The 23,624-nt window shown below is 36.9% G+C and overlaps 1 protein-coding gene and 1 long non-coding RNA gene across 3 annotated transcripts; one reads left to right on the top strand and one right to left on the bottom strand.

Moving 5' to 3' along the window:
- The first annotated feature begins 120 nt into the window (after window positions 1–120).
- lmx1a (LIM homeobox transcription factor 1, alpha) lies at window positions 121–11,680 on the top strand. 2 transcript variants are annotated; one of them, XM_055186051.2, is made up of 8 exons: window positions 121–1,281; window positions 2,354–2,531; window positions 7,646–7,863; window positions 9,760–9,938; window positions 10,369–10,446; window positions 10,875–10,959; window positions 11,105–11,266; window positions 11,350–11,680. In XM_055186051.2, the coding sequence occupies exons 2-8, from the start codon at window positions 2,356–2,358 to the stop codon at window positions 11,484–11,486; spliced, it is 1,035 nt and encodes a 344-aa protein (XP_055042026.2). In that variant the 5' UTR covers window positions 121–1,281; window positions 2,354–2,355; the 3' UTR covers window positions 11,487–11,680. The 2 variants fall into 2 exon arrangements, with proteins under 2 accessions (XP_055042026.2, XP_055042025.2); XM_055186050.2 differs by lacking the exon at window positions 121–1,281 and having other exon boundaries at window positions 1,854–2,531.
- Window positions 11,681–13,879: 2,199 nt separating this feature from the next.
- LOC129448426 (uncharacterized) lies at window positions 13,880–15,733 on the bottom strand. Its single transcript, XR_012358670.1, has 3 exons — window positions 15,594–15,733; window positions 15,008–15,151; window positions 13,880–14,708 (listed from the first exon to the last, which is right to left on the bottom strand). It is a non-coding gene; the product is annotated as an uncharacterized lncRNA (long non-coding RNA).
- Between the last annotated feature and the right edge of the window lie 7,891 nt (window positions 15,734–23,624).

Raw genomic sequence — 23,624 nt, forward strand, 5'->3', positions numbered from 1 at the left:
ATTTTGATAAATGATGGTAAGCACACAGTTGACTGAACCCATTGAATGCCATTGTATTCGTTTTTCCTACTATGGAAGTCAATGGTTACAATCAGTTGTGTGCTTACCACCATTTATAAAAATATCTTATTTGTGTTCATCAGAAAAAAGAAATTCAGGTTTAGAACAACATAAGGATGAGAAAATGACAGAATTGTCATTTTTGGGTGAACTATCTCTTTAATGACCTTAGTAAAGCACTTTATCAAAACTGCTCTGCAAAACCAAAAGTTATTAAAGAGCTGGCGAGTGACTGAGGTATGCTTGTGTTGTTCACATATTTCAGATACATAATTAAACGATAAATGCAACAGTAAAATATATGGTTCAGTGTGTCCTGTCCACTAGATGGCGTAATTTACAACAATTAAACAACTTGATGACGTGTGAGTTAAAACAAATACCGGTGTGTGGCCGCCTTTTCATTATTTAACGTGCAAAAACTCCGGATACGAAATAATGAGGGTAGTAAATAGCGTTATTTATTGCATTGTAAAGGACACTGAAAACTTTGTAAGATGTCTTATTAAAAACGACAGACTTGTTTTGTTACAAATATTTATCTATTTATATAAATCTATTATTTTAGCCTATTCTGTATTTTCGTTATACTATTATTTGATTTAATAATATGCTCACACCACACAGTACGTTTTTATTTATTTATTTCGGTGTTTCAAAAATACAAGATGGTTTAGGCTTTTTAAAAGAATAATTATCAAATTGTTTGAGTTTCACGTCAGACGGTCAGGCCTAATTAAGCCGAATTCAAAGTATACAAATATTCGCAATTTTTGCTAAGCAATTAATAGCCTGTTAACGCAAAATACATGTATCCTATGCCTTAAATGAAGAGAATTTATGACAAATAATTTATATGGTTTTTTAAAAGATAAAAATATGATATGTTATTATCTTATTACTTTTCGTTTATTTAAATACCAACCCAATTTAATATTGTATATTAGGCTAAAGTTGTGAAAGTAATAACTGTACCGCTGTGCGCACTATATATAGGCTATTTGTAACTTCTTCAGGTGTTTCAACAGGACACCTGGTGCTGATGGGAGGAGAAAAAAGAGAGGGCAGGTCGGAGAGAGAGAGAGAGAGAGAGAGAGGGAGAGAGAGAGAGAGATAACTAACGTAGACGTATAGGTTAATTGTCATACGGAGCTTTTGCTTTTACAAATATTTGGATCTATCAAAGGTTACACTGGCAATACGGATAACTTCCCTTATATGGTAAGTAGATGTAAGTCTGTTATCTAAAAATCTGAGCTTTAAGTTGTGTGTCATCTGTGACAGAAATTAATTACACTTGGCTTACTGTGTTATCCATACTTATTTTGATACAGTCTCAATTTAAAAGTGTGTGTTTATATGCTCGTATAAATATGTAAAAGAAAATGTTTTTTTTATGAATTAATGTATTTGCAATTTTGGTTTTGAAAAGACCGTCGGTAAATTTACTTTACACGTTTACAAATTTAGTTTTTTTTTTTGATAAAAATATAATATTAAATGTTAAGATTTTGTCAACTTTAAACGTTTAGCTTCAATTAGTTTTCTTTAACAAATATTTGTTAATATTCTGTGTTCGCGGAGCAGATCATAGAGAAACACTGTTTACGTTTTTTGATTGAATAATAATAATAATTTTAAATATACATCTTTATGGTATTTGTGTTATCAGATTAGTTACCAAATTTATTTTTTCTGGGCATGTGGGAATGAGCGTTTGTCAAGGTTGTAATCTTACTTTTATGGATCATATGTGACCCTGCCTGTGAAACCCTGCTAAACTCTTTTTTTTATTTACTGTTTTCTACATAAAATCGTCCAACATAATCTAAAGAACATTCTGTGTAATATAGACTAATCGTGATAGCATATCATCAAAAGGCTACTGACCGAGTAAGATCATGTCAAAGATTAAAATTAATGACTGAAATCAAACTTTGATGCTGGTTATTTCACACTCTAAATTCTGTAGGTTGTTTTGCTGGGTACATATTGAACAGAATAAACCTATATAAACCTGTGCTGGGTTGTTGTTAACCCAACCATAAGTTAAAACAACCCAGCATTGCATTGAATTAACCATAGGTTTATGTATTAACCCAACATGTGGTCTCTCCAATATTTACACAGTGTTGGGTAAAAATAACCCAGAAAATTTAGAGTCCAGAATTTGATTTTGAGACTTTAGCCTAATAGTTTCCACAGCAGGGTCACGTATATTATAATTTCAAAAACATAAAATGACACACTTCCTTGTGTTACCAGTTAAGTGAGTATAATTGTGTTTTTGCAGACATGTGGAGTGTTGTGTGTAAAGGCTGTAATGAGCTCATTCAGGACAGGTACATGCTCCGCGTGCAGGATGGACTGTGGCACGAGCGCTGTCTGTACTGCGCGTCATGCCGCGAGCCGCTTACAAACACCTGCTTCGTCCGCAATAAGAGCCTGTACTGCAAGAGAGACTACCAGAAGTAAGACATATTAACATATTCCATAATAATTTAAAACGAGTTACAAAACTATTTACAGTTCAAATAATAAAGTTATAGATATCTCAAAAGTCCAGACAGAGTTGTCAGAAGAAGTTTCTTCCAGTCCAAAATGAACATAAAAAAGATATAGAGTTAAATTTGTTCGTTTCTTTGCTTTTTATTTCTGGTAAATAAAATTTTTAGGGAACCGTAAGATAAAGATTTAGATGTCTAATTTGTCTATGATCGTTTTGGGAATTTATAGGCTTCAATCACTTAAAATACCGTTTTTACACTATTATTGTACACAATGTGTACACTATTTTTCTTTCAAGCAATTTAACGAAATTGAGAAACTTTTTTCTAAATTTAATTTAAGGCTAATTTAATGTCTGCACAAAAATGCACGGGATACTTAATTTATTAAAGTATTATTCAAGTTGGCCAATGTAAACATGCCAATTAATTTAGGCTTTTCAACAAAACAACAAACGTTTTTTTTTTGCACTAAAATAATCAAAATTAAACATAGTTAACATTACAATCTTTAAGTCTTTAAAAAATGTCAAGTTCATTTGAATTTAAACATTCTCCAGTAAAAATTCACTATGAAGACTTGCTTGTCAGAATTGAAAACAACTCTTATGCAACTTTATTGCTATTCTGCAATGTTATTTTGATTACATTATATTTTAATGTAGCTATTAAAAATTTATTTCCTGGATGTTTATTTTTAAATACATATCCTATTTTGTTAGCATATAATTGTGTCGATATTAAACATAAATTCTGTGTTGCATACCAAGAAAGCAAAATTTCTATAGTTCAGAGTGTTATTGTTTGTCTGAGAGTAAGTGTGTCTTTTGGGGGACTTGGCACAGTACTCTAAAAGACAAGGTGACTTCAGGAGAAAGGGTCGAGATGGGCCGTGGAATGTGAGGAGGCTTTCATACATACACACACCATTACATCAGAAGGACAGGACTACTGACACCCTGTCAAAATGTGTTAAATTAGCAGGACCCATCGACGTGGCAACGGCAAGCTGGGGACAGCATATGGCCACATCGACACGGTGCATGGACCCCCTACCACCCCAAAACCTCACTTTCTTTCTCATTCACACACTCATATGCACATTCTCACCTCCAAATAAAAGAAAGTGTGCCAAACTATTTAGTGCTCAATGACCCACAAAAATATTAAACCATAATTTATGCATCTGGCCAATGCAAAATAACTTATTGTGCATTAGGGACTCTACACTCTCAGAAAAAAAGGTACATAACTTGTCACTCCGACGGTTTAAAAAGGTCCTACCATTTTGGTACAGATATGTGCCAGTATGCACCTTTTAGGTACTTTTTAAAAAGGTACCGCCCCAATGACAAATTTGGTACCTTCTTGTACCTTTTATATAAGAGTGCACCAGCTAAGATACATGAATGCATAAGTGATATTAGAGTTTTAATCTCTATTTAAGAGTGAATAAAGCTTTAAAATTCTGTGTATCCACAGTTAGCACAGCAATGCTTTGACTTCTGCAAAATATTTGGCTTCAGCCCTAAAGACCAAACTGTTTCCCTGTTTCTCACATCATGAGATCCTCAGCCAAAGTAATAATGATGCAGAAGTGACCACTATGCCCATAATAAGTGGGCTGGGGCAGCCGGCGAGGTTTTTGGAGAATTGGGCCATATGTTCTGGGTACAGGAGAGTCTTGTGTAAGAGAATATGAATGCGTGTGTGTTTGTTTGGAGGGGGTGCATGTAGTGGGCATCGCTGGGTGTGAAGTATGTTGAAGCATCTGGATAGGTTGGTGCCCAGTGGTGCCCCTGTTTGATGCCCGTCCGACCGTAAGATATCTGACCTGACCAATTAGCCACATACTTGGTGCTTGGCTGGCACTCCTGCCCAGTGTTTAACTATGGGCTCGGGGATGGGGAGCTAGCTGACCCAGCACTTACTGACCAGGTTAGATGAGTACTGCAAATGGGTCAGCAGGCTGCTCTCTTAACTCATGATGGTGATCAATGTGATTCAGATTTAAAGTGATGCTCATGCTTTAATTACAGCAGCACTAGTAGAAAGAAACAAGTGTTAAAGGTTGCGTTCTTTCTGGGTTTTTGAAGCTTTGATTGTGTTTACAGTGCGCAATAACGTGTAAAAAACGCATTATTGTTCACACAATTGACTTATCTGTATAGCGCTGTTTTCACTGTCCTACGTGCTGTTGTCTTTCTTGTTCAATGAAATCCCTCCTTCAGAAATACGTAATGAGTTCTGATCGTTTGTTTAGTGTGTTGTGATTCAATAGCAGCATAGCTTAGCAGAGCCGTTTGAGCCAAAGCTGGCGACTGACGTATTCCTGTGGGCGGAGTTTAGTCAAAAAAACTGTTGTACTGACGTCATTAAAGCAGGAAGTAGAGGGTTGTAGTCCAAACCGGCCGTTCGCTGTAGGCTTTGAAAGGGGAATTCTGTTAAAGAAAATATATCGCCTGGCAGTGAACTTTAAGCTTTATCATTTTACAGGTAGTATTTATGCTATAGAAACATTACACACTAACTTGAGTTTAAAAAATGGGATGAGAAAGAACGCGACCTTTAACTATTAAATTACCATCAAACTTGAATTTATTTTTGTTGATTTTAGCTAATCTACCTATTGCAGTTGTGGCCTATTGCAATTTTGTGTAGAAATCCCTTTGCATTTTGCAACAGTGTGGCCCATCTGAATGTTTTGGTGTTTGTTTACATGCAAACACATGCAATGAATTTAAAAAGTAGGGATATTCTTGGATTTGTTCATATATTTCTTACTACATTTAATAATACTTAAGCAACGTAGTTGTGTTTACACTACTAGTAAATGCTGGCCTATTTTTAACCCAGCATTGGGTAAAAAAGGACGAGAACATTTTCTGTATAATTTAACCCAACGACTGGACTCTTATCCCTTTTTGACCCAGTGCTGGTTTGAAAATAACCAACATGGTGTCATGTTGGAGCCAATGCCTTTATGTGTTTAATTCTACATATACTTAAAGGGACACTCCACTTTTTTGAAAATACGCTAATTTTCCAGCTCTCCCAGAGTTAAACATCTGATTCTTACCATTTTGAAATCCATTCAGCTGATCTCCGGGTCTGGCACTAGCACTTTTAGCATAGCTTAGCACAATCCATTGAATCTGATTAGACCCTTAGCATCACGCTAAAACTAATCAAAGAGTTTCAATATTTTTCCTATTTAAAACTTGACTCTTCTGTAGTTACATCGTGTACTAAGATCGACAGAAAATGAAAAGTTGCGATTTTCTAGGCAGATGTGGCTAGGAACTACACTCTTAAACTGGCGTAATAATCAGTGACTTTTGCATAATGGCTGCAGGAGGTGTAGTGATATTACGCAGCAGCCGTAAATAGTCCCCTTGGTTACTTTCAATGGCAGGGGACTATTTCGGGCAGATCGTAATGTCGTTGATTATTACGCCAGAATGAGAGTATAGTTTCTAGCCATATCTGCCTAGAAAATCGCAACTTTTAATTTTCTGTCGGTCTTCGTATACGATGTAACTACAGAAGAGTCAAGTTTTAAATAGGAAAAATATTGAATCTCTTTGGTTATTTTTTTGCCCGATGCCAATGGTCTAATCAGATTCAATGGATTGTGCTAATCTATGCTAAAAGTGCTATCGCTAGACCCAGAGATCAGCTGAATGGATTTCAAAACAGTAAGAATCAAATGTTTAACTCTAGAGGAGGTGGAAAATGAGCATATTTTCAAAAAAAGTGGAATGTCCCTTTAACCCATGGTTGCATAAAATGTAGACAAACCCAAATGTTGAATTAAATTACCTGAGAAAATGTAAATACTTGACCCAACCATGGAAACAACCTCGTTAGAGTAGAGTAGAGAAACATACCATAACATGTACGGATTCACATACCAAAGATGCTTTGGCGTATACTGAAGTGGAGTCACAATGGTTTCCCCAGTAACTGCAGGGCAACACTAATAGTTCTCAAAAATGCATGGCTTTAAATGTTTCAGTTCATTCTTAGCAGAAGGTGTCGCTCTATAAATTCACTGTTTAGCTTTCATGCTCCAAACTGAGCTTTGCATAACAACGATAACACCAACCAAAAAAGCTTATAACTGGTACAAATTTAATCTGACATAAAGAAAGTGTCAGTGTCATTTATTGTCATGTACAAGTACCATTTACAAATGACAATGAAAAAGAATACAATAGACAACAGTGCTATATACATGTGTACCAAATCATGAGCATCCACATGGAAATTCATGCATTGCAAACCTAAATCAAGTTAATATTAAAAGAAAATGCTGTTTGATTAGTCTAATTCGATATTCGTCCACATGTCCAAATTGAAACATCTTTAACCCCTTTGTAACGTTAAGAGGTAACCTGTCAGCCTAAAGCTGTCAAGGATGATTCTTTTCTAGAGTTCCCTGTCACACTCACCCCAAACCTTAGACTTTAGCTCTGCCCTCTGCCCCCCTCCGGGCGCGGAAATCTCAGGCCCGTTTGACAAACAGAAAATGTGGTGTCTGCCAGGTCGGGACAATGGCAGCGAGGCTCTGGGCCAGCTCTCTCCTTTGTCTGGGTTTGGTTAAGTCGAGTTAAGATCATTCCCTGGACCAGCCTCACCCGCCAGGAGGCCTGATTCTTTCTCTCCGTCTGGAGCCACAGCCTGCGGAGCTCCTTTCTCCCCCCTCCCCGGGAGTCCTGCCCCGGACACAGTCGTGGAGCCGGCCGCCTCTGTTTTAGCTCCTGAATCCCAGCTCTGGTTGCCAGGCGCTAAGATGCACACTCACCATGCTGGGAGTATGCGTCTGCGTGTTTTTGGGGGTGAGTTGGGTGGAGGGAAGGGCAGGAGAGTAGGTTCTTGATGGACGGGGCGACTCAGCAACATTCCTGGATTCTCTTAAGAGAACATCAGCATCAACACATACAAGAAGGAAGATTATTCCTAATATTAAAATATTGACGAATATGTACTAAATATTAATCCAGCATTAACACTGTGTGACCTCACCCCAAAAATGTTTCCTTGCTGTAAAAGTGTATTCTATCTTTTCTCATCAGGCTGTTTTTGGTAAGGTGCAAAGGTTGTGCAGAGGTCATCTCTCCAGACGAGCTGGTGATGCGCGCAGGCACCGCAGTCTTCCACCTGCAGTGTTTCTGCTGCTGTCTGTGTGCCTGCAGGCTGCAGAAGGGAGACCGCTGTGTGTTCACAGGGGATAGACTGCTTTGTGCCAGAGACTATCACAACACGCTGGCTAGCCCGACTACCTCTGACTCAGGTAGAGTTTATACACAATGTGCACATTCCAACAATATACTTGGATACTTTTGTAGGCACTGCAATAGTTAATCTAGATTAAAGACTAAATTAATAAATTACACAAAAAGAATAGACATGTTCAACGTGCTTTATATACAGAATTTTAATAGAAATCCTGCATACCAGAAGTTAGCTAGGTTTAGTCTAATTTAAAATAAATAGATAAATTAAGGTGCAAGGTTATTTACAGTGATGCCATAAGAAGAACCATTTTTGCTTCCCCAAACAACCTTTTAGTCAAAAGGTCTTAAAATAACCATTTATTTGCACTGTTAAAGGTGCAGTGTGTAAATGTTAGCGGCATCTAGTGGTGAGGTTGTGAATTGCAACCAACAGCTCAGTCCACTGCTCACCCCTCGCTTTTGAAACACATAGAGAAGTTACTGTAGCCACCACTGGACAAACATGTCATCGTCGGAGACAACTTAGTAAGAAAAGTTTGTCCGTTAAGGGCTTCTGTAGAAATATGGCGGCCCAAAATGGCAACTTCCATGTAAGGGGACCCCCGGTGTATGTAGATAAAAACACCTCATTCTAAGGTAATAAACTCATAACGGTTCATTATGAAAGGTCTTTATACACCCCTGATAATATAGTTTTATATATTATTTTGCAATTCTGGTCAAAAGATCCTTCTAAAAATTACACACTGCACCTTTAAAAATTTCTGTAGAAATTACAGTTTTACTGGCCGCTATTTGCCAGCAACTTACTGTAGATTTAAGTTTATGTTATTTACTGGCAACAGTTTTTTCAAAGTTAAATGAACATTAAACTCTTTACAGAATAAAACTATAGCATAACAGCCTCATGCAAAGCATTCTGGGAACCAAAATCTTCATCAAAGGTTGATAAGGATTTCTTGTTCCCAGAATGCTTTGCATGAGGCTGTTATGCTATAGTTTTATTCTGTAAAGAGTTTAATGTTCATTTAACTTTGAAAAAACTGTTGCCAGTAAATAACATACATTTAAATCTACAGTAAGTTACTGACAAACAGTTGCATAACTACAGCAATTTTTTATACAATCTAAAAAAATGCTGGGTTATTGTCAGGCCAGCGATGGGTTAATTTTACTCTGAAAATGTTTATATTTGACCCAACAATGGGTTAAAACAACTCGGCATAGGTTAAATTAACCTAACAGATTGGGTTGGCTGTAAATTGTGCTGAAAATCCTGCATTATATATGTAACGATATGTATACTGTGAAAAAGTCTTAGGTCACTTGTTGTTTTTGAAGTTTTAATATCCATCCATATTTATTTTTCAATCTATTTTATTAGGATACAAAAAGATGTATTTGAATATGTACCAAAAAAATAAAAAAAATAATTTTCAGGACTAAATGTCTTCTTTTGGCTTCGTTTGTGTTTAGTGTGACCTCTCTTGGCACTAAACACATCTTGAGCGTTTTGTTGAGCAGAAAGAAGTAAAAAAACTAATTTCTTAAAAATTATGAATTATTTTTATTTAGGTTTAAGAGATCCTGCAGTTTCCTGCTATTGCTCAAGTGGAAGAGGAGTGTACCCTAAAAACTTGACACATCAGTTTACATTTTTATACAGTTTTTAATACTACATACACATTTCCTGTATTTTCTGGTTGTATTCTATTAAAGAGACTGAGAAATAATTATATATGATCACTAACATTCCAAAACAACAAATCTAATTGTGGCATGGTGGCCTAAGACTTTTGTACAGTACTGTATGTAAATATAAAGAGGCTCATTCATAAATCTTACTTATTTTTTGCATATTTAAGGCTGTAAAATTATTTTACTTAGATTTTAAAATTAATAATTTATGAATTGTTCGACAATTTTACGTAACTCTATTTCTATAACTCCAGGTAAAAGTGATGACGAAGACGAGGAAGATGACGAAGGGAACATTAGTACTACAGGGCATAGCAACACATCAGCAGACGTGGAGCATAAGAGACCTAAAAGACCTCGTACCATCCTCACAACGCAGCAGAGACGAGCATTCAAAGCTTCTTTTGAGGTCTCGTCCAAGCCATGTCGAAAGGTCAGCCTTTAATACAGAAACACTGTACAGGGAGGGTCATAATAATATAGTCTGATGTCATCAAAGTTTAGAATTAAACTATATTTAATTTGCTTTTAAAATATTCCTAAAAATAGCTTTAATGTTTCTTTATTTAGTTAAAAGTTATTAGGACGATAGAAAAAGGGTTGGCAGTTCAGCTGGGTATATCTTCGTGTTACCTCTCCATACATTTAAAATTGTTTTAAATGTATAACTTTAAAGAATTGTGCAGATGATGTTTCTTTGATGTGGTAAGAAATGATCCCCTACCTGCCACAGCTGGTCCAACTGGATTGCTGTATCTTTGTTGATCTAATACGTCTGCTGGTCACTAGCCTACATGGCAGAGCATGAAGGTCACACTAATGCCCTCTCTCTCTCTCTCTATCTGTCTCCCGGTTATTGTAAGGTAAGGGAGACGCTGGCAGCAGAGACAGGACTGAGCGTACGAGTTGTTCAGGTCTGGTTCCAGAACCAAAGAGCCAAGGTAACGTGATGCTCACGTACACACACACATAAGCTTTGAAAGAAAATGAACTTATGCATTTGATAACAGAACTCTTTCTGCAACGTATGAGCTTGCCAGTAAGGAAACAAGCAATGTTATATGTAGGAAACCGATGACATATTTCATATAGATCCTTTTAGATTAGACGTGTATTTCCTTTCAGAGTAACTTTGTGTGTGTTCTCCTTCCTTTATGTTAAATAAGGAAATAGTTTTGTCTTAGGTTTCTGGTTTACTGTAAATGCCTATGTGTTGTTTTTAGTAAGAGATTTGGCCTTGTAGACTATATGTGTAATGCTCTCTCATTTGTACTGTACATGTACGCACTCTCTCATTCATAACTATTGTGCAATATATCTAAAATTATATTAACAAGCATGCCCCCCCCCTCTCTCTCTTCAACCATAGATGAAAAAACTGGCAAAAAGACAACAACAGCAAAAGCAAAACGTGTCCCCTCAAGAAAAAAGAGACGGTCATGCACAACTCACTGGTACACAAAGTTCACAACACACATAAGGATCATCACATTCCTAATCTCTCTGACATATTTTGTCAAGAGTCATCCATCACATGCAGTTAAGTTCAAATCTACACTGCCATACTAATGGTCCCCTTAACAATTTCTATTACCACAGCGCCCTCTTTTGGAGACTTGCCCACTGAACTGGAGTGTACAGGATCATATGTGTCACTGGCCCAGCAGAATATCCCTTTAGAGTCACACAGTTTTAAACTGGACCCCTTCAGACTGGGTCTCACCCCTCCTCAGATGCCTGGAGATTACATGCATCCCTATGGTATGGTATAAAACACATGGTTCATAATTAAAGGTATAGAAACAATTATTTGTCAATTGCATTAACCGTCTTTCTGTTTATAGGTTGCGACACACTGTATGACAGTACAGACAGTGACCCTCTGTGTCACTTTAGTGACTGTCTGTCCAGTAGCGATGCCTCCTTGTTAACACCCATTGACCGACTGTATTCAATGCAAGATTCTTACTTTGCATCTTGAACATTATTTAAATGGAGTGTGTGTGCATGATGAATGTGTGTGTGTTATGCTTTTGCATGTATCAGGACTCTTAGGATAGAAATGCTAACAATGGTAATGTACTGTAATGCATTTTTTCCTGTTGTATATTGTATTTATTATGGTTTGTGTGTGTCTGGACTGAATTGCAATTAAATGCTTACTGACTGAGAAAATGCTATATTGTTGTTAAAAAAAATCTATTTAACAGAACAGACTTTGGAAGAAGGTGCAACTTTAAAACATCAATTAGTAACTGGAAAGGTTTTTTAAGCAGAAACTACTCTAGATTTGTCCCCGTAGTTGTGTTTTCTTTCATTTGGTTTGGTTTGAAACCTGACTTACTGATTTTGATCTCATATGAGATCTGGCATTTAAACAAAACTCAAGGTCATACCCAGTCTGGTCTTTCAGCACCTCTTGCCATGATGCATATCAGGACCCATACAGACCACATACTGGAATAAGGCCCAAAACACAATATACAAGAATTTTAGTAGTTTAATGGTAAACACTTGATGCCCCTACTGAAAAATCCATCTAAGACCAGCATAAGCTGGTGAGCTGGTTTTAGCTGGTTTCCTAGCTTGGTTTTAGCTGGTATTGCTGGTGTAGCAAGCTGGTCTAGCTGTGTTTTGGTCACTTTTTAAGCTGGTCTAGCTGGACTTAGCTGGTCTTCCAACCCACCAGCTTGACCAGCTTTGCCAGGCTGGGAGGACCAACTTAAACCAGCTACTGCCACCTTAAACCAGCCACCAGCTTATTTGCTGGATGTTCAGTGGGGGCTTCCTAATGTTTTTTTGTAATGGAAACTAGAATTTAGAATTTAGATTTTTTTTCCTAAACAAAAAGAAATGTGTAAATTAATTTTTTTTAATAGGCTATTGGTTAACCGGGTTTACTAGAAAAAGCGTGGTTACAAAACCAAGTTTAATTTGTCGTAACCATGTACGCGTGTTTTTAAGTATAATTTTCGTCAGATGAGGTGTAATAAAATAATAATAGGCCTATAAAATAACTATGAAGAAATTACAAAAGAAGCCCGTCATGTATTTCTAATAAAAGCTTATCGCACGCGCACACAGTCTCTCGTGCATTTATTGGCGCGAGACTTTCGGTTGGCAAAGGAGAAGTCATGAAACGGATATCATACGCGCGCTGCGGGCAGGAATAGCCTCGTTATTATAACGCTAGCAGCCAGGAGGTATGCAGTCAGCTGATCGTTTATTTACTGCGCATTTCGTGCCAGGACTGACTTCTAACCCGCATCCTCTTTAGCGATTTAATTGGCGTCGTGCTGCGAAGACTCTTAAGGGCTGGTTATACTCGCGCTTTGGTCCGCAACGCAAGCCTCCGCGGATCGCGCGCGCGTCTCACCAAACGGACGCAAGAAGTCCTCGCTGCAGCTTGCAGCGCGATGACGTGGTGGATTAATCCAGTACGTAGTGGATGTTCAAACACGCATGCGCAGTGAATATAAATCCAAATCCAGTGCTCGGTTGTGTATTTGAACACAAACATAAACACATTTGCCGTGATAATGCCGATAAACGCGCTGTTGTCCTAGATTAGTTAATAAGTTTACGTGGATACCCACGTGCAAAATAAAACCATGTTTTCGCGTGTTCAGTGCAGTTATTTTCACATAATTTATCCATAAAAGCTGATCGTATTGAATGAGTAGGCTAACGTTACACCTTACGAAAATTACTACAGTTAAAACCAAAAAAAAACATGGTACTGTAGTAAAACCATGGTAACCACAAAATAACAATAGTTTTGATAACCATGGTTTTCAAAAACAATAGTTAAACAATGGTTAGTGTAGTAAAACCATGGTTTTGCTGATAATCACACCAAAAACTATGGTTACTACACTTTTACCACAATAAAACCATGGTTAATTTTCGTAAGGGACTGTAAACTCATTTTACATTTTTAGCATTGTGTAATGTATTATCTTAACATGTGGTAATGTTAAGATGTATTAAACAATCATCTTTAAACAACAAGATAAGGTATATTAGCAATGATACATGTAACGTTTTAATCAATCATTTATTTGAGTGTTGTATTGGAGTTATTTAAAAAATATTCTATTATATATCTATTCAAGTTACTGTTAAATGGAAACAAAAATAACTTGTCATTTATTTAAGTTGTTTGTTTATTTAACTTTTACCCCACAGCTTATTCAATTCACTGATGATCAGTGACTGCAAATATTAAAACATTTTAACAATAAACATTAGGCCTAAACATGAACTTAGTGAAAACTCAGCTAGTCATCTTTCTGTGATTTACTGTTTTCTACATTAACTCATTCTACATAATGTAAACAACATTCTGTAAAAAAAACATTAATATCTTTAATATTGAATCAGAATCAGCTTTATTGCCAAGTATGTTTTTGTCACATACAAGGAATTTGTCTTGGTGACATATTATGGACATAAATAGAATGACTAAGTTAAATTAAAGACAATAACACACTAGTAATATAAAAACAAAAATAATTTAAATAAGCAGCATGGTACAGTAAGTATATATAAGTATATGTATATATATATATATATATTCTCCTTTTTTACAATTGTGTGTAGTGATGCCTGTATGGATGTTCAGATGCTGTTGTTGTACAGATAGATAATAGGTGATATTTACAGTAGCATAGTTTAGAATGGTAGTTTCAGATGTACAGTATGTGGTGATTATAAACAATATACAGTTATGACAGGTGTGGAAGTTATGGGTGCTTTAATTGTTTAGGTATATAACCTGAGGAACAAACTGTTGTTTATAGGGTTCAGTGCTTTGTAGCGCCGGCCAAAGGGCAAAAGTTCAAAGAAAAAGTTGTCTGGGTGTGTGGGGTTGACTGAGTAAAATCATGTCAAATGTCAAAATCAATGTGAAAGTAATGAAAATAACACTTTGATGCTCATTATATCATAATTACATTTCAAGACTTATCCTGTTTTTTCACAGGCAGGGTCACATATAACTGACTGCAGTCAGCACAGGTAAAGCTTTCACTGTCACAGTTTGATCTTAAATAGTTTAAAGTCAGTGCCACGCCACCACTGCTTTACTGATGCAGAATAGATGAACAATTCATCCCTGGGACACCCTTCCTCCAACTCGACCTGGTGGACAGTCTGTAAATAAATCTCTACACCCCGGAGAATGTGTTCCAGTTGACAACACCTATTTTAAGAAAGAGAAGTAAATATTAAAAATTAACTTAAATGTATAGTCTAAATCTAGGGATACTTTATATGATTTTAGAATAAAAACACTGTTTCTATACACACACACACACACACACACACACACACACACACACACACACACACACACACACACACACACACACACGTTTGGCAGATGCTTTAAGTGACTTACAGTGACATGCTTTAATTAGTATGTGTGTTACCTGATGATATTTGCTAATAATGTAATCCTCTAATTGAGCTATGGAAATTTTTTTTAATTAAATAACTTACTGTCAAGCCAGACTACATGAGCCTTTTCTCTGAAAGATGCTTTACTAACAACATAGTGAAAAAGCTGGCATGTCAACAGTCTGATAAAAGCCACATCTCCATCTTCTTTAATGAGCAAGGGCATCTTGCCAAATCCGGTCAAATCTACAAAAAAACAGTCAAATCTCATTAAGTTGAACTTTTCAAATAAAAATGCAAAGGATTGTTAACATACAAGTACTAAGTCTCTTTTATAAAAAAATCCAATCTAGATGTATTAATTTAAGATTAAGTGACACTGGTTACAGTATGTGCACCTATTACTGGGCAACTGTCCTTTAAAAAAAACATTCATCTAGAACAATGCAATAGCATTAGTTAGCCTAAAAAAAGCATTAGTTAGCCTAGCAAAATCAGGTTAGTTTTACATTAGACCTGCAGTCTGTCCACGCATGGCATTATGTTCTGAAGTAACGTTATGATTAAAATGAGAATCGCTGTTAGCATATTAAGTCACCTTTATACCGCTTCGGACACATAACACTAACGTTACACAAGACTATACATGTTGAAACAACAAATCAGTAAATAAAGATTAATTACCTACCTTTATACAATCACTGTTGTTAAATAATCCTTCGTTTTTCGGCAGATTCTTCTTGAAATACCAAAGCACTTGCGATTGTTCATCAACAACAACACAGCACCGCGCATGCGCGTAACATTATATTAACTGCGCATGCGTGTTTGAACATCCACTACGTATTGGATTAATCCACTACGTCATCGCGCTGCAGGCTGCAGCGAGGGGTGTCTCAACCAGGGGGGCAGGGTTTCATATTTCATTGAAGCTTCCCTGGATGCCGCCATTGCTTAGCGAACACCCATCTGCTGTTAGCATCCCATTGACTCCCATTCATTTTGGCGTCACTTTGACATCGAATAACTTTACATCTGAGGCGTTTAAAGACTCCATTTGTCCATTAATTATTTCTAAAGAAACACGAAAATGTATAAAAGGCTCCATTACCATGTATCTTACGTTATGGCCCAGTAGAAGCAGTTTTTGTAAAAATAGGCTAACGATCGCGTCATAACCTGCGACTTTCTGTCGCACAGTAGAGAAATTACCGTATGGACTGGGAGAGAAGCTCACAGGCAATCTTTTACTGACTATGAGGCAATCGAGTGGACATGGAGGCATAAAGTCAAGGGACATTATTAATCAGAATACTATGTGCTCCTGTTCACGCCCGCCGTCTCTGCAAGATTCAGTAGGTGATTCAGATTTCCCGTGGCACGGCTATTAGAAGACTTACAGTTGACAGACAGGTTGCTCACGTGACATCCACGTCATTAAGCTCAGTTTGAGTCTGCGCAGTACGCTCGACACCCAGGAAGTGCGTGCTTCTAATTGACTTCACTTGTCTCCGTTGAATCCAATGGGGTCGCTGTGTCCATTTCTTTTACTGTCTATGGTCTCAACGGACGAGGCGTTTATAGTTAACGCGCTCGCCGTTGCACTATTTTTTTAACCACCAGGCGGCGACGCGAGCAATAAAGTCAAAAACAAACACAAAGAAGAGGATAGAAGAAGTCGTCCGCTGGAACAACCCTACTGCTTTTAACATTAGAGTTTGATATATATAAATATGAGAACATGAATAAAACAAAAATATTTTAAATATGTCTTTATTAAACATTATCATTTCATTAACGTTTTTACTAAACAAACAGTACAGACATCTTAAGGTTTATATTTTATTCCTCATCCAGTGGTTCATTCATTACAAATATAAGCCAAACATTCTGAATCATGTAAAATAATTAGTTTTTTAAACTGCAAAGTTTCCATACTTTACTTTCAGAGTGTCAGATAAATATATACATTGTTTTGCTTGGATTGATCAAAGAGATACGTCACAGGCTTGCCTGCTCGGACAGAATCGCCTCGAGTTCGGTCATTTTCGGATGCGGAGCCGCGCGGAAAGTTACAAAAAATGCCGTGCACAGCGCCACGCGAAATGGGGTCTCGCGCACCCAACGCGCGCGACCGCCCACTCCGCGTTGACGTCATTTTTGCCGCGCGCACCAACGCGCTCTTGCGGACGCGGCGACCATAAACTAGGCTTTACGCACTCATGCAACTTCTCCTTCTGTGCTGAAATGCTGCAGTGCAAAGGTCTGTTTACCACAATTATCCATCCATGTCACCCCATAGCCTACATAGAACATTTTGAAACTAATGTATGGGCATAACACAGCAGCATATATAGTGAAACAATCCTAATTTATATTCGTTTCCAGAGCATATACACCAAGAATGTACATTATGTATTTGGTAGACACTAGACACTTTTATCCACAGCAACTTGCATTCATAGTATATTTTATCTGTACGTATGTGGATGCTCAATTGAGCTAGGGACACAGCAATGCTTATGAAAATGGAATATGAATATGGTTTAACTATATCCTGGCCTTTTGGTAAGTAAATGTTTTTGCTACAGGAACCATATGGTATTTGTACTGTAGTAAAATTGTGCCTATACAAATGTCAAGTCAATTCATCCAATCACTCTCTGGAGTTGACAGAAGAGGGCACTGTTGAACTACGCTTGGTTCTATTGTTGGAACTACACTCACCTAAAGGATTATGTGGAACACCATACTAATACTGTGTTCGACCCCCTTTTGCCTTCAGAACTGCCTTAATTCTATGTGGCATTGATACAACAAGGTGCTGAAAGCATTCTTTAGAAATATTGGCCCATATTGATAGGATAGCATCTTGCAGTTGATGGAGATTTGTGGGATGCACATCCAGGGGACGAAGCTCCCGTTCCACCACATCCCAAAGATGCTCTATTGCGTTGAGATCTGGTGACTGTTGGGGGCCATTTTAGTACTGTGAACTCATTGTCATGTTCAAGAAACCAATTTGAAATGATTTGAGCTTTGTGACATGGTACATTATGCTGCTGGAAGTAGCCATCAGAGGATGGTGGTCATAAAGGGATGGATATGGTCAGAAACAATGCTCAGGTATGCCGTGGCATTTAAACGATGCCCAATTGGCACTAAGGGGCCTAAAGTGTTCCAAGAAAACATCCCCCACACCATTACACCACCACCACCAGCAGCCTGCACAGTGATAACAAGGCAAGATGGATCCATGTTCTCATTCTGTTTACACAAAATTCTGACTCTACCATCTAAATATCTCAACAGACATCAAGACTCTTCAGACCAGGCAACATTTTTCCAGTCTTCAACTGTCCAATTTTGGTGAGCTTGTGCAAATTGTAGCCACTTTTCCTATTTGTAGTGGAGATGAGTGGTACCCGGTGGGGGGATAGATTAAACATCAGTCTAAGCAAATAGGAAACAATTATTCCATTTATTAAAACAGAAAAAAGCAAGAACAGTGATTATTCATTAGAAATGAAACTACTTATTTGCACACATTAATGGAAAGGACGATGTCCATGTGCCATCAGCTGTACAAGTCAATTCAGTGAAGCCCAGCAGTAAACGACCGGGCGGACACTGAATTCTACAGGTGGATTTGTAGCTGTCATGGCCTTCAGTGCAATTCATTAAACCACCTCCGAACAAAAGAATGGGGTAACATTCCACTGCAAAAGGACAAGTGATAAAATATGCAAATAGTAAAAATATGGACATAGAATATGATACAATAAGAGGCAATATCCTTAAAAATATACAGTATTTAAATATATTTTGTACCTGCACAAGTAGGTGGAGGTTCATTCCAGGCACGTGAAGACTTGCACTGGAGTTCAGCTGTACCAATCAGCTTATAACCACCAGCACAAAAAAAAACTGACAGCTGGAATTGACAGAATGATTTCCATAATGGTTCGGATAACTTCTCACATAACATTGCTGTAGACAGGTTAGTGGTTGCATTATCAGGGAATGTTTATAATCAAATGATAGTAATTTATAAGTTATAAATTACTAGTATTAATAGCCTATCATTTGTTCTGTTTCACACTGTGGCCCAGACAGTCCAGCCTTACACACACAGGTGAAGTTGTTGACCTGCTCAATGCAGTCTTCTCTGTCATTGCATGGATTGTTTAAACATTGGGCTGAAAGAAAACATATTTATTAACTAGACTATTGTATTGGCTTTTTCATTATTTAAAGTCCTATTCATTCTATTATTCTCATGTGGGTTATTAACAAACAAATGTGACCCTGTCTGTGAAATTCGGCCTATTATGAGATCAAAAATAGATTTCAATTGTTTTTAATTTTTTATCTTTGAAATGACCTTACTCAGTCATTTATATTGTGGTTATATTTTATAGAATGCTCTATAGGGTGATTTTATGTAGAAAACATTATATCCCAAAAAATAGCTGGGTTTCTACAACCCCAAAACAGAAAAAGTTGGGACACAGTAGAAATTGTGAGTAAAAAAGGAATGGAATAATTTACAAATCTCATAAACTTATATTTTATTCACAGTAGAATATAGATAACATATCAAATGTTGAAAGTGATACATTTTGAAATGTCATGCCAAATATTGGCTCATTTTGGATTTCATGAGAGCCACACACTCCAACAAAAGTCGGGACAGGTATCAACAAGAGGCCAGAAAACCTCTATGCACATACAAGGAACAGCTGGAAGAGGACCAATGTTTAGGAATAGGAATGTTGTCCCATTCTTGTCTAAAACAGACTTCTAGTTGCTCCACTGTCTTAGGTCTTCTTTGTCGCATCTTCCTCTTTATGATGCACCAAATCTTTTCTATGGGTGAAAGATCTGGACTGCAGGCTGGCCATTTCAGTACCAGGATCCTTCTTCTACGCAGCCCTGATGTTGTAATTGATGCAGTATGTGGTCTGGCATTGTCATGTTGGAAAATGCAAGGTCTTCCCTGAAAGAGACGACGTCTGAATGGGATCATATGTATCTAGAACTTGGATAAACCTTTCAGCATTGAGGGTGCCTTTTCAGATGTGTAAGCTGCCCATGCCACACGCACTCATGCAACCCCAAACCATCAGAGATGCAGGCTTCTGAAAAGAGTGCTAATAACATCTTGGGTTGTCATTGTCCTCTTTAGTCTGGATGAAATGGCGTCCCAGTTTTCCAAAAAGAACTTCAAATGTTGATTCGTTGGACCACAGAACAGTCTTTCACTTTACCAAAGTCCATTTTAAATGAGCGTTGCCCAGGGAAAACGCCTGTGCTTCTGGATCATGTTTAGATATGGCTTCATTTTTGACCTATAGAGTTTTAGCTGGCAACAGCGAATGACACGGTGGATTGTGTTCACTGACAATGTTTTCTGGAAGTATTCCTGACCCCATGTTATGATTTCCATTACAGTAGCATTCCTGTATGTGATGCAGTGCCGTCTAAGAGCCCGAAGATCACGGGCATCAAGTATGGTTTCCAGTCTTGACCCTTACACACAGAGATTGTTCCAGATTCTCTGAATCTTTGGATGATATTATGCACTGTAGATGATGATAACTTCAAACTCTTTGCATTTTGTCTCTGAGAAACTCAGAAAACAATTTTTTGCATCAGCATTGGGGGAATTGGTGATTCTCTGCACATCTTGACCTCTGAGAGACACTGCCACTCTGAGAGGCTCTTTTTATACCCAATCATGTTGCCAATTGACCTAATAAGTTGCAAATTGGTCTTTCAACTGTTCCTTATATGTACATTTAAATTTTCTGGCCTCTTATTGCTACCTGTCCCAACTTTTTTTGGAATGTGTAGCTCTCATGAAATCCAAAATGAGCCAATATTTGGCATGACATTTCAAAATATCTTACTTTCAACATTTGATATGTTATCTATATTATACTGTGAATAAAATATTAGTTTATGAGATTTGTAAATTATTCCATTCCTTTTTTACTCACAATTTCTACAGTGTCCCAACTTTTTCTGTTTTGGGGTTGTACAAGCAAGGTCACAAAACTGCTCTTAAAGGGATAGTTCATCCAAAAATGAAAATTCTGTCGTCATTTACTCATCCTCATGTTGTTCTAAACCTGTATGAATTGTTTTTTTCTTATGAACACAAAAAAGATATTTTGAAAAATTATGGTAAACATGCAGCATAGTTTCCATTGACTACCATAGTAGGAAAAAATATTTTGGAAGTATTGTGATAAATGATGAAGAAAATATTTTGATAAATGATTGTAAGCACACAGTTGACGGTACACATTAAATTCCATCATATTTTTTTATTCCTACTATGGAAGTCAATGGACACTATCTGCTATCTGTTTACAATAATTTCTCAAAATATCGTCTTTTGTGTTCATCAGAAAAAAGAATTCATACAAGTTTAAAACAACATGAGGATGAGTAAATGATGACAAAATTTTCATTTTTGGGTGACCTATCCCTTTAAGTTGTAACTGTATTGCACATTCTCTTTTCCATTTTTTACCTTTGTGGCAAAAAGGATTTTTTTCTTATTACACTTCTCATCGTTCCACTTGGCACTGTTGTTTGAATCAGTGATGTACATTTCCACACAGTTTTCATTCGACTGAATGTCATTTGGCTCTTTAGGGGCCCACGGCTGATATTCCGCAATCTGTCCATTTGCAATCCATGTCCAGTTGCAATTCTTCTTTTTGAGTCTGATCCAGTAGTAAGAACCAGATCTTCTTGGCAAATGTTTTTTAAGAAAACGTGTTACGTTTTCATTCTGGATCACCACAATGTCTGTGTAATTCGTCTGACACCACTTCCTCGAGTCATTCCAGGTAATTGTTGTATTTGAGTAACTATATGTCCATCCTTCCACGTTGACTGTAAGGTTTCAAATAATACAACATATAAGTAGTGTATTTACTAAATACATTTTTATTTGAGATTTTAAATTGAAGGATGATAAATACCCAATATGACTCTGGAATACATCATGAGTCCAATGTGTAAAAAATGCAGCTGCAATCTAAACATTGACAAAAGCCATGTTTTAATATCAATGCATATACAAATTTTAAGATAAAATATAAAGTGTAATATGGATACTTACCATGATCCTCTTAAGTCTCTTTAATGAATCACACGTGTAGCTGATCAAGTACTTTCTGCGAGTATGTGGGTTTCCCCACCATATTTAACAGTTGATTCACATAAAGTTGCAGGATGTTTCTTTACAGGTTTGAATGCATTACAGATTTGAAAGCATTGTGGCTTTATTTTTTATTATTGTGGGACTGGGTCTCCAAAAAAGGCTAGTTGGATCTTCTCACAACCAAAATTCAATAAAATAAGTAAAAAAAAAAAACAGGCATACACTCCCTGACCGTATACTGTAGATTATAAACAGATTCGGGGAAGGACACATTGACAGGAGACAGACAGATGAATAGGACCGGGGTTATTTAAACAAAACCTTTCACTGCATTCACAATGCCAATGGGTTGTCTCACACTTATCTCACAATTTTTCACACCCTTTTGGTGAGGAAAGATACAGGAATATTACAATCACTTGTATCCTGTCCTTTATTTAGATGTTGAAATTTTTATGTACTGTTAACTGCAAAGTTGCCTGGAGATAATCAATGTTATTAAACAAATGTGACCCTGTCTGTGAAATCCAGGCTAAAGTCTTGTAATGCATCAAAGTTTGATTTCACCCATTACCTTTACTATGAATTCAGTCTTTGACATCATCTTTCTCAGTCAGTATTAAAGATATCAAAATTATATTTTTACAAAATGTTCTCTAAAATGACAAAAAAATGACTGCGTATATGGGTTTTCATTCAATTTAACTTTGATGCTAAACAATCCAGAGGAAGGAAGTAATGCGCATTAAGGCTTTCATGATTTCAGTCACAATTTTTCATAAATTCAAAATTTTATAAAGTAGTTTTATAGACAAACATTGAATAAATAAGTGAATAAATGTCATAAGACATTGCATAATAATGACATTACATTTACACAAAAACAAAAGTACAGAACAATATGCTCAGTCATATTTTCTTCCCATTGGGAAGAAAAATTACAATTAATGACTTTTTGTCTGCATGTCTGGGTATCTTGTGAAGACCCTATGAAGTGTGATGCACTTCTGCTCCAATGCCGTAGCCAGGGTTTGAAAATGAATGAGGTCCAGGAGTGTTAAGAGTTAAATGCTATCCCAGGAAAAAACACAGCACTAAAATACACTTTAAGTACACTTAGTAAATGTACTATTTTGTGCACTAATTTTGTAGTTAAAGGTATTGCGGAGGATTTTCTTTTTCGGGATTGGTCATCAAGACTATTGGTCCTCCTAGTTGTCAATCAGGAGTGTTGCGCAATTGCATTTTTTTAAAAAGTGGAGAAGGCGGTTCTTTTCTAAAATTCAAGAAAATCCTCTGCTACACCTTTAATATACCAAATATTAGTCTTATAATATTAGTATTTCTTCAGATAAAAATCTAAGTACTTAACTGTACCATTTTAAGACGCCATTTATTTCAATACACTAGAACAGAGGTTTTCAAACTGGGGACCGGGGGCCCCCAGGAGGGCCGCGAGATGGTGCCAGGGGGCCCCCAGTTTTATGACATTTTATGAAATTCATTAATTTATCATGAATTCTGTGTAATTAAACCTAA

The sequence above is a fragment of the Misgurnus anguillicaudatus genome, chromosome 18 (assembly GCF_027580225.2).
Source record: "Misgurnus anguillicaudatus chromosome 18, ASM2758022v2, whole genome shotgun sequence".
Lineage (NCBI taxonomy): Eukaryota > Metazoa > Chordata > Actinopteri > Cypriniformes > Cobitidae > Misgurnus > Misgurnus anguillicaudatus.

Bases quoted from the DNA above. Each gene is read 5' to 3' on its own strand.
- lmx1a (XM_055186051.2), top strand. From the start codon at position 2,356: ATGTGGAGTGTTGTGTGTAAAGGCTGTAATGAGCTCATTCAGGACAGG. The intron at 2,532-7,645 runs GTAAGACATATT...TTTTCTCATCAG, and splicing joins TGCAAGAGAGACTACCAGAA to GCTGTTTTTGGTAAGGTGCA. The intron at 7,864-9,759 runs GTAGAGTTTATA...CTATAACTCCAG, and splicing joins CCCGACTACCTCTGACTCAG to GTAAAAGTGATGACGAAGAC.